Below are 13,157 nucleotides of genomic sequence, written 5' to 3'. Positions count from 1 at the left end.
CGAGAAACTCTAAGATTACATTCGTGTATTTTACAAATATTACAGCGGGCTGGCATGGCGGAATCACTTCAGATTTTAAACCATGAAAGAAAGATTAGTGCACCAAATATGAACTTTACAAAATTATTTGAAGAATTTCGAATCATGATTTTGAACCATGAAAGAATCACAGTTTAGACTTCAACATTTTATAAATGGGAAGGAAAAGAAATGAACACGCTACGTTAAGATAAAAATCATATATATACAAAGCATTGGAATGACAACATTACAATCTAAGCCATGAACCTCATGGAAATTTCAAACAACTGGCGGGAATGCTTGACAAGAACTTCTTGTGGAATTTCGTAGCACCAGTTGTTGTCCGTGTTCTCATTCCTTCCGTCCACATATTCGTACAAGGCATCGGCGATGCTTTAGTGCAAAACATTGTAATGGATATTTGCTTATTTTGACTTATTTCTTACACGAAGTTTACCATTTTGGATCAGGCTAGAGGTGAAAGTAAAATAAAACGAGTAAATTTACACGCAAAAAGTTTACAATTGTGTTTTCGTATCCTTCGGTGCGGTTTCCTAAACAAGTAAGCAAACTTGAAAAACGTTTTTTCTAACTATTTGGGAAACAACAGCAGCCGTATTTTTATGAAAACGGCGTCCCGGCAGGAATTATTTTTTTGCCACAACGGTGTTCCGGAACGTTCTGGCTCCTTCAACATTGGATCAAGCACTTACTAATTTCGTTACATGTACAACAACAAGAAAGGCCAAAATACAATATTTGCTTTACTTAACTACTGCAAAACGCCAAATGATAAATGCTAGAAAACAATAAACAAGAAGGTGATAAAGACAAGAACAGCAAACCTCCAATCTTCCTGCAGTTCTGGCCCAACCATCATTAGAGAGTTCAACTCAAACTGAAGTTTTTCAATGTTTAGTTGCTGGACGACTTGACTTACTTTTTCCTCCAATTCTTCCGGCATATCTGATGTAAAAGTTAATTTTCCACCTAAATTTTCCCACTCAATGCATTTAACAACGCCACAACTCTTACCATCGGGTGAAGATCGGACCAACTCGAACGGATCTTGTCCAATTTTGATTGAAAGCAGGGCTCTGTGCCACGACAGACGCTCGTACAGCGATAGACAGTGAATAATCTTTGCCGATCGTGGAATCAGCCCAGTTTCGTCAGGTTGAAGAGTCAACTCCTTCTCCGCATATTCACACACTGTCTGCTCTTCACTGCCCCCAAGCTGCAAAATTATATTCGCTCTTTTGTTCCAGGATCATGTTTAGCTCGAGCTTGGCTTACATCAAAGGTATACTTAAACCATCTGCCTTTAACTTGAACACAAGAGTCTGAATTGCAAGAGGTGCTTTATGCTATTGTGCAGCTATAACGTAGCCAAGCTGGATCAGACGCTGTATTTGATAATTATTAAAATTCAAAATCATGTTATGAAGAAATTCACCTTAGCGAGGAACTGTATAATGAGAGTGACGTATCTCACAGCTTCACAAATATCCGCCTTTCGTGCGTTATGTGCTGCCCCATCCACGGCCTGAGTAAGTCGAACTGGCAGTGGAACCTAAGAACAAACGTGGCCGCAACATGTTATAAAGTGAGATGGGACAAAAGATAAAAAAAAATGCCGAAAAAATCTTGATTCCGATCCAGTTGAACAAAAAATCTGTAACAACTGGACACGGATTTGGTTTAATGCAAAATTCATTTTCAAGGAGTCAACAATAATTTTGCATCAAAAAACACTTGGTTAAACGTGGTGAAACTTGATAAGAAACTGTTTACGAACCTGGTTAAATCTTTCCTGGACAATTTCACAATCTTTGCGGAGACCGACGTCCTGAGGGTATGACATCCGTGGAATCGTCTGCAAAAATAAAAAGGCGTTTCGAGGTACAACTACTGCATAGAATACTGGGCCATCTGTTTGACAAGGTTTCTCCTCGAAAAATCTATTTCACCTACGCTTGTAGACATCATCATTATCACCAAAACACACGAACAACGCGGCATGAAACCAACATAAATATAAGAATGTGAATGTAAAAAAGACTCACAAACTGACAACAATCTGTTACTGAATCTTTGTTGACCCTAAAGTTAGCAGAATATTCCGTTAATATAAACTTTCATTTGCGTTACAAGATAAATTTTTTTAATGAAAAAAAAATGTCATCTAATGCATGTAATACCCTAAGCTATTAGTACAAGTTTATTATGTGCTCGATCTAATTCCACCGAAGGTGTTATACTCAAGCTAAACCCACCTCCTTTTTGATAATGCACTTCCTCAAAACGAAATTTTCAACAACCTGAAAAATATGACAGATTTGATAAACACGGTTTTCTATAATTCCAACAAGATTGTAGATTCTACATGTTAAACAACCTAATAAGTTTAATATCTGCAGAACAGACATGACAAGATATAATCCATTAACATAATCCACCTTTCTTTGCAGCAAGGGTAGATTGTATGTGATTGTATGTTGAGGTCTGCCTCCCACCACTGTTGCCTCGTACTGTGAGTTTGCGAGAATCAGAGGGAGGAGATCACGTCGCTGGTCGATGCAAACGAGGTGTTTGCGGGAAACGTCATCGGCGTCGACTTGCTGAAACCTGAAAGCGGGCGCGCGATTAAATTGAAACAGTATTGTGTCGTGTTCAATTAAGGATTATATCGGATTTTTAATTCGCAAAATACGTTGGAAGTTGAAAAAAAACACTGAATTAATTATAGATGAAATGCTTCATTTTTATTTTTGAAACACTTGCATTGGAAATAGTGTCCCTGCACTAAGGTAGGTTTGGAAACCTTACATAATAAAACATCTTATTGCACTGTAACGGTCTCAAATGACTTGATGTAATTTAACTTACTCTGGAGTTGGAACAACCAGTTCACGGCATTTATAGAGAAGCTCGTTCTGCAGTTCGACCAGGTATTCGACAAGTACAAGGGCACAACAACCTCTTCGCTGGTCGCTCGGAAGACACATCGATATCGGGCTCTCCATCGCCATCTCGCGGTAGAAGTATTTACGCTCTGTGTTGTATCGATCGGCTTTGATCAGACGCATCCTCACCTGAAAGAAATCAGTTTCAAAATATCCCGAGATTTGCTTTTTCAATTCTTCTGTTGTGTTTATTTATTTTAAATCCGGCACTAAATAGTGCTTGACATGTCCTTTTCTTGCTTTTCAATATGATTTGATTTATGACTTAACTTTAGTTTGTTGCAGGCAGTACCACATGTAAAGCCACTTTCAACAATCAGTTGTACCTTGTTCCATATTTCGATGTAGGATCTGAGTTCGTCAATGAAAAATTGATCGGATTCGCCGAGGAAATCCTCCAAAGTGATTTTGTCCGCTTCATTAATGTCCACTTTATTTCTGTACCTAGAAGCGATAAAAAAAACTGTTAAAAAAATAGCGCGACCAAACTTATATATTCTGGTTCATTTGCCTTGACATAATCGTAACGTAACAAACATAATTTACTTTGCAATAAATCCAGCTTGGACTTCCAAGATCGTGGCGATGTGCTGGATAAGACTCAAGTCTTCCATGTTTAACATGACTTTCAGAACTGCCCCATCTCCTACAAAACAGTAAGTAACATTTCAGAAAGGTTTTATTGAGACAAAGTGTTCTTCGAGCGACAAAACGTTTCAAAATTAGGCTTAGAAACCGTTTCAACAAAACAACATGTGCTTTGACTGTCAAAAAATATTCAAAGAGTTTCGAAAAACAAAATATTTTCAAAAATAGGTTTAAAAATAACAAAGTTATCTCCGAAAACGTCAATCTTATTCATTCGCAAATTCGCATTTCGCATTTCAATTCGCATTCGCAAACTTGAAACTTTTTATTTGCCATCAAACATTCGCCAACCCACCTCGTGCGTTTTCGTCAACTGCCTCCAATCTCAGTTTAAGATGCTGCAAGTCAATATGATTTCTATACTTCCACAAAGCTGGATTTTTCCACTCTACGATTTCGCCTTCCGGTTGCTGGGGCTGGTTGATCTCGTAAACCAACCTGAAGCAAAACGTTTAAAGATTTTTTTGTATTTCAATAGTACACAAAGATCGGATATAAATATTCAAAGAGTACCAGTTGTAGAACAATTTACGACCGCAGAGCGAAATATTCCTACAGTGTTCCCTGCAAAAAAATGCTGTTGCTAATCCGGTTGCAAAGCTTCTGTTTTGTGCCACAACACAGACAAGGTCATGATGATCCCTAAGTCACCATTCGCAGCTTTTTTGTCATTTAGTCTCGTTTTAAATGCACACAACGAGAAGGTCACGGAAAATAGGATTGTTTATCGTTTTAGTGCAAGTTATGAATTACACAAACCGGTGTAACGGTTTCTCCGCGAATTTCCCAGCGTCAAGAATGACTTGTCGAGATTCGTTGAGTACCGCATCCGTGTCTCTGAACACGAGAGAGAGGAACCTTCTCTGGAATGCCTCCTCCCATTTCTCTCTGTTTGCCATCGTGTCAAAAGTGCATTGACCGTCGTTCATCTGTGCCTACAAATGCTTATGGGTTACGCAAATAGTTTTACCATTTTTGAGAAAAAAGCGCCAGAAAATTTCTAGGTAAACACTTTAATTTTAAATTTTCTACAAACAAATTTTAGTAATTTTATGCATGAATAATTTAATTCCTTGAAAGGTAAAAGCCTTGGATCTTACGTTGCTTTTTCTCATGTCATGGAGTATTCGGTGCATGATTACGATCGCATCGTCCAAACTCTTTCCAATACACCCGGCCAGTTGTTTCATATCTTTCACCAGATGACCCATGAGAAACTGGACAAGCTGGGCGTGGCCACCTTGGACTTTCACAACTCTGCAAGTATATTGTGAATTCTTGTTAACATTTTCAAAAAAGAAATATGGGTAACATGAAACTATGTCTCGGGGTTCCGGATCTTACTGTTTAGGCAAATTTTGAGCGCATAAACCTGACGCAAAACAGCCTAATAATTTAGAGAGTATTAAAAGCACGTGTTATTCCAGCAAGAAAATTTCTTTATTATGGGAAACGTTTTAATAATACCCAACAAAAACCGCGGGGACGGCGCACAGCAATCCCTAAATAATGACCCAAAACCAGAACCATAAAAACTCATTTCGTGGAAAGCAAATTTGTTCTTTACCTTGCAACGGATACTTCATCCTTCCTGATTGCAAGCAGCAAGGCGGCGTGAAGACAAGCTCGGATGGCGCAGACTGAAAGCTTGGTCATAGCACGGTCTGGCGCCACCTCACCACGCTGTTCTGGCGCTTTAAGCAAATATCCTGCTTGTGACTCCTCGGTCAGTTCGCCAGCGGTGTTGCCATGGTGAAGCAAACCGTGACGTTGGCCTCCGATGTTCATTCCACAGTCAGGGCACCTGCCTGCTTGGTTGGGGTTGGTGCACTCGCCGATAAAGTAGACGTGTCCGTTTGGACAGAGGTAAGCTTTCGGTGGCTGGTTGTTGTAGGTACGGTCTTGCTGCATGACGTTTTTTACAAGGAAGAAGTTGGAAGCAGGCATAGTCGGGAGAAATTTGCGGCCATAGAAACTAGGGTCGGTAAGAACGCTTTGAAGCTGAGCAACCAACCTGTCAGTGCTGGTATTCAATGTAAGGAAAGCAAGGGTTATAAAGTCCGTGAGCTTGTATTGCATCTGTTCTGTGACGCCTTGAACCCGGAAGAGGTCGAGTTCTCGGTTGCGTACGCTGTTGTACAACTGCTGGGTGTTGCCACCGACCAAGTGCATGTGGATGTTATTGCACACGAACCCATAGACTTCGTTCCTTAACTCGGCGGTAGCCATCCCTCTTGCCGCCCAAGTGGACAACGCGAGCATAATCTGAAAGACGCTGTCGGGTCCTTGTTGTATTTCAGTGATCAACTGCTGTTTCAAGCCCGGGAAACTGGTGTTGTCGACTACGTCAAAAAGAAGGTCCTTCACACGAACGTATGTGGGCCCCGACAAAACAAAGTTGTCAAACTGCAGGTAAAGGTTGGGATTATCGTCGTCCTCATGCGGAACAAGGTTCTGAGGGAGTAGATTGAGTTTGTACATCTTGTCGTTGAGTAGAAGGTCGAAGGAGTCGATCCCGTAACGGCGACACATGTATTTCACCATGAACTGTTTCATGACATGTCGGTCGCGTGTAAACGTACAGACCTCGTCGACTAACATCTGTAAGTCGCGTTTATACTTAAGGTTTTTGATCTGCTCAGCAAGCAACATGTGAATCCCCTCGGCAGCTACGCGCGATACGTAAAGGAGCATAGAGCAAGCGTCCAGCTGTTCAACCTGAGTGTTCAACTGGCTTTTAATCATTCTTCTTACAGTGTGCAGTAAGTCGTGTGCGAACTCTGTGTTGAGTTGGTCGCCGACCTGGGCGATTTGTGAGCGGTTGACCAACATGTCTTCGGAACACTGGAGGTAAATATCCATCAGAACCCCGCGATCATCCATCACCTCAGCCATGTTATCAAAATGCTCGTTAAGCTGTTCTTTCACCGCGTGTTTGTCGCAACGCATCAGGAGTTGAAGGATGTAGGATCTTGCTGTAGGATTTGTGTCATAGCTGCTCAGATGGGGAGATATCTTTTGCGTCCGCTTGTCACAAATCACGAGCTTCTCCAAAGCCAGGAGTATTTTATCGTCGGGCGGAGGCAGATTTTTATGCTGAGAAGCAGAATCCGGGTCCGGGAAACAGAACGTGGAAAGATACTCGAGGAAAAAGCCGGTACACGAACTCTTAAAAGTCTCGAGTTCCTTTTTGTCCTGTTTCGTGAGCTCAACTGGAGCGAGAGCTTGTACATCGGGGATTACCCTTCTGCACGCCGGACAGTTTCTGCCTTCCTCGTCCAACGTCACGCATCTGTAGCAGATGATGTGGCCGCATGGGAGACGGACTGGTTCGTTGGCTTTCTCGGTTCGGCACGATCTGCATTTAGTTTCGCGCCAGGAGCAAAGTATTTTGAGGTGGACATCCTTGGTGCAGCCCTTCAGGGATTTTGTGATAATGTTGAGAAATTTAACATCCGCGAGGCTGTTGATTTTGCTTGCGCCTTTCCAAAGTCTTCTAGCGAGGGGGGCCAACGTTTTTAGGTACTCACTGGCATGGGTTGTGTTCACAGGCACCAGTTGGTCCAAGAAGAGTTCCACAAAACGTATCAGATTCCAAGTCGTTGCAAGCTCGACGTCGGCGTCGTTCAAAACGGACTCTGCAACTTTTTTGAGCCTGCAGACAAGTTCTTTCCATCTGTTACAGTTTTCCACCTTGTCAATTTCGTTAGCTCCGTCGCGCAGATGTTGCACTATGGAACGAAACGCACTCACATGCAAGGAGAAAACCCGTTTGCGCTTTTGATCTTCAAGCCAGCTGTTAGAAAACTGCAGGGATCCGCTGTAGGAGGCGACTACCTCCGCGAACAGTTCCAAATCCTTGCGCAACTTCATCACGAGCGTAAATAGTTCAAGAAGTGGGATCTCGTAGTGTTCTTGTTCGACCTCTCTCTGCTTCGCGAACAGAATTCCAATTGTTTCCCCGACAACATTTCTCTCCCTGTCCGGATCGTCCGACCCAGCTTTGTACAGTAGGTGGATGAGATCGTGCGTAAATCTATCGATGACGTCCTTCCCTTTAGTTTCAGTAGCGTTCGCCAGAAGTTGTTTCAAAGGTGACGACTTGATTTTATTGAGAAACGCGGTTTGGGGATTGTCACCCTTCAGCTGGTGGACGACCGTCCAAGTTATTCTGAGCTCCTCCGCCACCGCTCTGCTAAAGGGAAACTGGCAAGTGTATCCTTTCTGCGAGCTGACGACGAAGTAGTTTCCTGTGAGAGAGTTGGACCACTGCGGTCGACACAAGTAGGAAGAGAAAATGGCGAACCAGAGATCGACCACGTGTGCGTTTTGCGGTGTCACGTGACAGAGGACGTCGATGTTTTTGTCGCAGTCTGCCATGCTGACGATCCTCGCTAGAGCCACGCTGACGAGCTGTTTCAAACGAAGCCACAGGGTGTTGCGGAACGAACCGCCTTCCTGTAGAGAGGTACGGGAACATGCTTCTTTTACAATCCACGAGCTCGCACTTCCCCTCTCACGGTCTTTCATCAAACCTACGACTATCGCCATCAGAGCGTCAACAAATTGCCTGCTGAGCTCCCAGTCGAAACAAAGCTGGTTGAGGATTTTTACGCGGTTGCGACTGAGATCTTTCTCGTGTTGGTTTGTGAGGCAAGCCATGGCATCGGGGATGGCAATCTTGATGAGATGTAGGATATCCACTGGAAGGTCTGGGTTGTTGTCGCGGCATGCGCGCAGACTTGTCTCCAGTGTTTCGGAGATGCTCAGATTCCAAAGCACCCCAACTTGCGCTATACGGTTTCTACCGGGGCGAAGTTCGTCAACGTACACTGACAAACACTCATCACTGTGGTAAGTGGTAAACGAGAGTGATTTGGCGGCGGTGCTGCGTTCCAGGGAGAACAGGAAGGCGACGATGACCTGCGCTCGGCATCTGTGGAATGCGAAATCTTTAACCTTGTTCATGGCTGTGTACTTTGCACACGCGATCAAGTTTGCGTGTTGTTGCGCTTGGGGACACTGAATAAGGAGGATGACCGGCTCTTGATCCCCACGCTCTTCCGATCCTGCGAAGGTAAAAAACTCATCCAGCGTTCCGATGTACTCTTCTTCCGTCTGCAGCTGCTGGAGTGTGACCAGCATGATGCGGTGCTTTTGTAGCTCGAGTTCGGTCTCGAGACGCAGACGATCTTGCTCGTTGAGACACATTGAAAACGATACGACTTCAAATACCTTCACGCAACTGGTTCTCTCGGTGTCGTAAACAAGTTCAGCGGCCAACATTTTCTGCAGAGTTTCGTGGGATTGATTTCCTGTGTATATTTGCTGGACCTGATCGACATCCTCCAGCTTGGACTTCGACAAACGGACAACGGAATCCAGCGAGGCTGTCTGCAGGAGAACAAACTTTGCATCTTCCAGAACGTTCTCGTCCGATCTACCCGAGACGGTAAGAACAACGGATGCGGCCGTGTCCTCCTGAAATCCTACAAACGCGTCGCTCACATCAAAGCGGTGGAAGTTTATCTGCACATTAGCAAATGACTTCGCCCAGGTGTCCAGACGCTCAGTGGCACTCTGCTGTTCTTCAGTGAGGACGCTACCGATCTCGAAAACGTGTTTTTCCAAGCGGTTGATGAGGGGGATGGGAAATTCATTGTAAACAACCTCTTTTTCTTCGATGACGATCAACCTGAAGTTATCGGCGATTCTGCACTTTACTCTGTGCCCTCCCAGACCAAGATCAACGTAGCGCTGCTCAGCAAAGGTGACGTATTGCTGGTTCAGAGCGTCGTACAGGGACTCGTACAAGTCGCGGAGGTTGAGAAGGACGACGGTTTTTCCCGACTCCATGCAGACTTTGATGCGGTTGATGTTGCGACAGATCTCCGTGTAATCGTGATCCCGGGGAAAGCTGGATCCGAAAATAACCTGAAAGTCGCGCTGTATGACTTTGGAGAGCAAGCTGACAGCGGAGTACTGCTTCGTTAAGAGGAGTAGAAAGCGGCTTTCGTAATCGGAGTTAAGGTTTTCTTGCACGAGGTCGATCACTTTCACGTTTGGCCTGTATGTTTCTCGAAAAGATGGGTCCAAAGCCGTACAGAATACATTGAAGACATCCTCGTGGTAACCACCAAAGTTACGGAGAACGCAGATTGCCAATTTGGAAAACTCAACCTTCCCCTCATTGGACGCTAACTTGAACAACATTTTCAGAAGGCCGTAGTAGTCGCGCAGTCCGAAAAATTCTTTTTCCTCCGCCTGCATTTTGCAAACTTCCTGATATGCGCCGGTCAATCCCTTAACAATGTGTGAATTTTCACCGTAAGTTCCTTCGTCCGATTTAAAAAACGCCTGAGCTGTTTTCTGTAGATCCAGTTTGGTGGGTTCGCCTCTTGTTACAAATATTCCCCTGTTCATCTTAGCAGGATCAAGAGCCCAGTTGGAGATGCCAACAAATCCAACCTTGTTGTATTCAGGCACATCAAACCCAGTGTGTTTGGTAGAACCAACTTCTAGTAGAGGATGAAGGACCTTAAGAGGCATTTTGGGGGAGTCTTCTGCCAAGCCGATCTCATCCAACACCACAACGGCCACAAACTTTTCCAAATCCTGTTGACTTTGTATTTGAGCGCACTGGTTGAAGACAGCCTCGATACCAACGGCATCCGATACTGCACTGCACTGGAAGGAAGAAACGTGAATCTGTTTGAGTTCCTTAAAGAGGGGATTTGTGGAATTTTTTCCCTGCATAGCGCTTGTGACGATGGTCTTGGCGAGAGACTTTGAGCTTCCAGGTTTACCGACAAGGAAGAGGGGAATCCGCATTTCTGCGCAGATTATCATCATGAACACGTTCTCACGAAGCGCCTCGTTGCAAGCGATGTCGTCTCCTACTTCCACCTGGTTCATGAACACACTTTGGCAAGCGACGATCTCACTTTGGATGTCATTCTCATTCACACGCAGATGGTTGGAGAAGATACGAGCTACCAGTTTCCTGTAATCCACCCGGTCGTTCAGGGTGGTGTGGTAACACATTCCCAAGGCCTGTATGAAAGCACGTAACTGAGACCCGATGCGTGCATGCCTCCGAGTAAGCTTGTCTTTTTCCCTATCTATGAGCGGATCCAAGTTTTCCATCCTTTTATAAAACCACCTGAAGGCTTTGATCGTTCTTTCCACGTCACGAAGACTCACGAATCTGCACACGTCCCTCGTATCCCTCATATACCTCTGAGAAGCAGAGAGCGTCTTGGTCATGAGGGTAAGCATCTCTTCATCAATCCTTTTGTTCCTCTGCAGGTCATCGTTCAGTTTAAGCACCATTTGCCGGATGTAAATCTCCTCTGTTTCATTATTTAGCTGACCAAAATCCCATACCATGGGCTGCATGCTGGGTGGAAGTGGTATGACGCGGTACACGAGATGGCGCATCGGTATTCCAGCGAACTTTTCCTGAGTGTTGGATGTTTTAACGTTGAAACCAAGGCCGCAATTTTCCATTGACTGTATCTCCTCGTCTGAGTGCTTTCTGTAAGGGTTGCAGGCCGCCACTATCTTCAGTCCAGAATCGTGAAACGGCCTCCCGTGCACTGTTTTGTCGCAGATCACTTCCTTGATGGCATAGATCGCTTCTGTGGTGTTGGCCTCGTCAAGAAACAACACGGTTTCCACGTCACCGTTATCTCGTGCCAGTTGGGCAGCCTCGTTTACACGCTCTTGTATAATTGATACGGTGACGCCACCGTGCACCTTGACAGTCAACATGTTGCGGATCTCTGCTCCTGGCCCCGCTTTCAGCTTACTCATGAACTCAACCATTCTGGTTTTGCCACATCCAGTTTCTCCCATGATCACAACGGGAATATCACATCTGAACCTCATGTGTATGGCAAGCATCTTTAGAACGTTATCAGTGGTTAATTCGTACGTTGGGTCGGGGTCAAAAACGAGGCCTTGACCGAAGACGCTACACAGCGTAGTAAGCTTGTCGTGGCGCGAAAGGTTGTCGAAGTTTTGCTGCAGTGAAACTCGATTCATATGAAGACCTTCGTACAATAGTGACGTCATAATTTGTTCTTCTTCAACTTCGTTTGTGATTGGATGACACAAGTCACATGTATTTGTATCCTTATTTCGGACGATGTTGAAGTGGACGAAGGACATGGTCGTTCGCAATCCAGTCCTGGTGTCGTCGTTGAAGAACAAGTAAGGGTGAAGCCGACTCTCCCATCTCCTTCTCAGCTGGTGGAGTTCGAACAGACCTCCGGCCTCTTCGCCGACTTGAGCTCCCTCCGTTCCACCCAAGGACGAAGTGGCGAAATCCTGAGACATGCGGATCATAAAGCGAACAACGAACGACTTGAAACCGATCAACTGAGACTCGATGCCGACCAACTCCACGTTACAGAAGATGGAATTCTCGCAGTCTTGCAGCTGCACGTTAAGAAAGCTTGAGAAATGATGAAGCTCGGCCCAGGACGGTTCAGCGATGCTGCAGAACTGTAGAAGCGTAGTCAAGCATTCCAACGGCGTTCCATCGGGTTTCGAGTATGAGAAACCGTCGAGGACTTCGCGGTTCTTGTAACGGTTCAAGTACTGGTAGGGACGCTGGTAAACTTCGCTGTTGAACTTACTGTTGTCCATTAGAACGTGTTGTGTGTCTTCGTCCATCAGTTCACCCCGCAAAGCTTGCGTCACAGCTCGAGGAGAGATGCAAGTCAAAGAAGGAATCAGTTCCAGGATGTTCATAAAGCTCGGGATGCCCTGAGCCAAATAAAATGAAACACAATCTCGTAAGGCAATGAACGATTTTGTTTAACCTTCTGACTGCGTTTCACGTTTTCTGGCTTTTGTATCAATATCAAAGCGCGATTCAAAACTCAAACTAATCGGTTCAAATCGATTACCGCACAAAAATACAAAGTCGACATTACAGAAACGATTTCCAAGCTGAGATTTAGAAATAAAATAATCATAATTAACATCAACAATTTTTGTCACCTCTGTCTGTGGTTGAGTGTATTCGATTGCGTAGAAGTGTTTAGGGTGACGCCTCCACATCACGCCGTGGCTATTCTGGATGGAACCGACAAACAGAAGGTCGAAAAGAAACTTGTTGGCGTCTGTCCCGACCTGTACAGAAACTCCCGTTTATTGAGATTCGAATTTGTCGTTTTTCGTACAAACGTGCTGCATAATACTATTGCTGGAACAACCTCTAGTACAATTACAGAATACATGTCCCTCTTACCGCAGGAGTTACGTCGACGTGGACAAAATGTGGTTCGCTGTTCGAAGTGTCGTTGCTGTAAAGGGAGTCTGTGATGTCATGCAGGTCGATCGTCTTGTCGAGAAACCGCAACACTGTATCGTGGAAGAATACGCGATCTTCGAACGTCTCTTGAACCGATTCACGACACCTTTGGATGTACAAGGATTTTCCTGTGGAAAAAGAGGTTAAATGTGAAGCCCTCTATGGTTTTTGTTGTAAGTCAGTCGTGTCGATTATAAGTT

The 13,157-nt window shown here is 44.6% G+C and overlaps 1 protein-coding gene across 4 annotated transcripts in view; it reads right to left on the bottom strand.

The window, feature by feature from the left end:
• Window positions 1–10: 10 nt before the first annotated feature.
• Window positions 11–13,157, bottom strand: part of LOC145889731 (E3 ubiquitin-protein ligase rnf213-alpha-like) — a 28,622-nt gene continuing 15,475 nt past the window's right edge. For 3 of the 4 annotated variants that reach the window (XM_082980745.1, XM_082980746.1, XM_082980747.1), the window contains exons 43-57: window positions 12,895–13,085; window positions 12,645–12,776; window positions 5,203–12,407; window positions 4,736–4,892; window positions 4,395–4,570; window positions 3,931–4,073; window positions 3,534–3,633; window positions 3,314–3,431; window positions 2,911–3,116; window positions 2,481–2,649; window positions 2,298–2,342; window positions 1,820–1,897; window positions 1,478–1,594; window positions 867–1,258; window positions 11–414 (exon numbers count right to left, since the gene is read on the bottom strand). In XM_082980745.1, coding sequence (XP_082836871.1) covers window positions 276–414; window positions 867–1,258; window positions 1,478–1,594; window positions 1,820–1,897; window positions 2,298–2,342; window positions 2,481–2,649; window positions 2,911–3,116; window positions 3,314–3,431; window positions 3,534–3,633; window positions 3,931–4,073; window positions 4,395–4,570; window positions 4,736–4,892; window positions 5,203–12,407; window positions 12,645–12,776; window positions 12,895–13,085 — 9,368 coding nt within the window. In that variant the 3' untranslated portion in view covers window positions 11–275. The remainder of the gene's footprint in view (window positions 415–866; window positions 1,259–1,477; window positions 1,595–1,819; window positions 1,898–2,297; window positions 2,343–2,480; window positions 2,650–2,910; window positions 3,117–3,313; window positions 3,432–3,533; window positions 3,634–3,930; window positions 4,074–4,394; window positions 4,571–4,735; window positions 4,893–5,202; window positions 12,408–12,644; window positions 12,777–12,894; window positions 13,086–13,157) is intronic. The other variant, XM_082980749.1, reaches the window with a different exon arrangement.

This window comes from Ascidia mentula, chromosome 2, assembly GCF_947561715.1.
Source record: "Ascidia mentula chromosome 2, kaAscMent1.1, whole genome shotgun sequence".
NCBI classification, from domain to species: Eukaryota; Metazoa; Chordata; class Ascidiacea; order Phlebobranchia; family Ascidiidae; genus Ascidia; species Ascidia mentula.
Note: the sequence above shows the minus strand (reverse complement) of the source record. Positions and strands in the feature narration are given on the sequence as shown.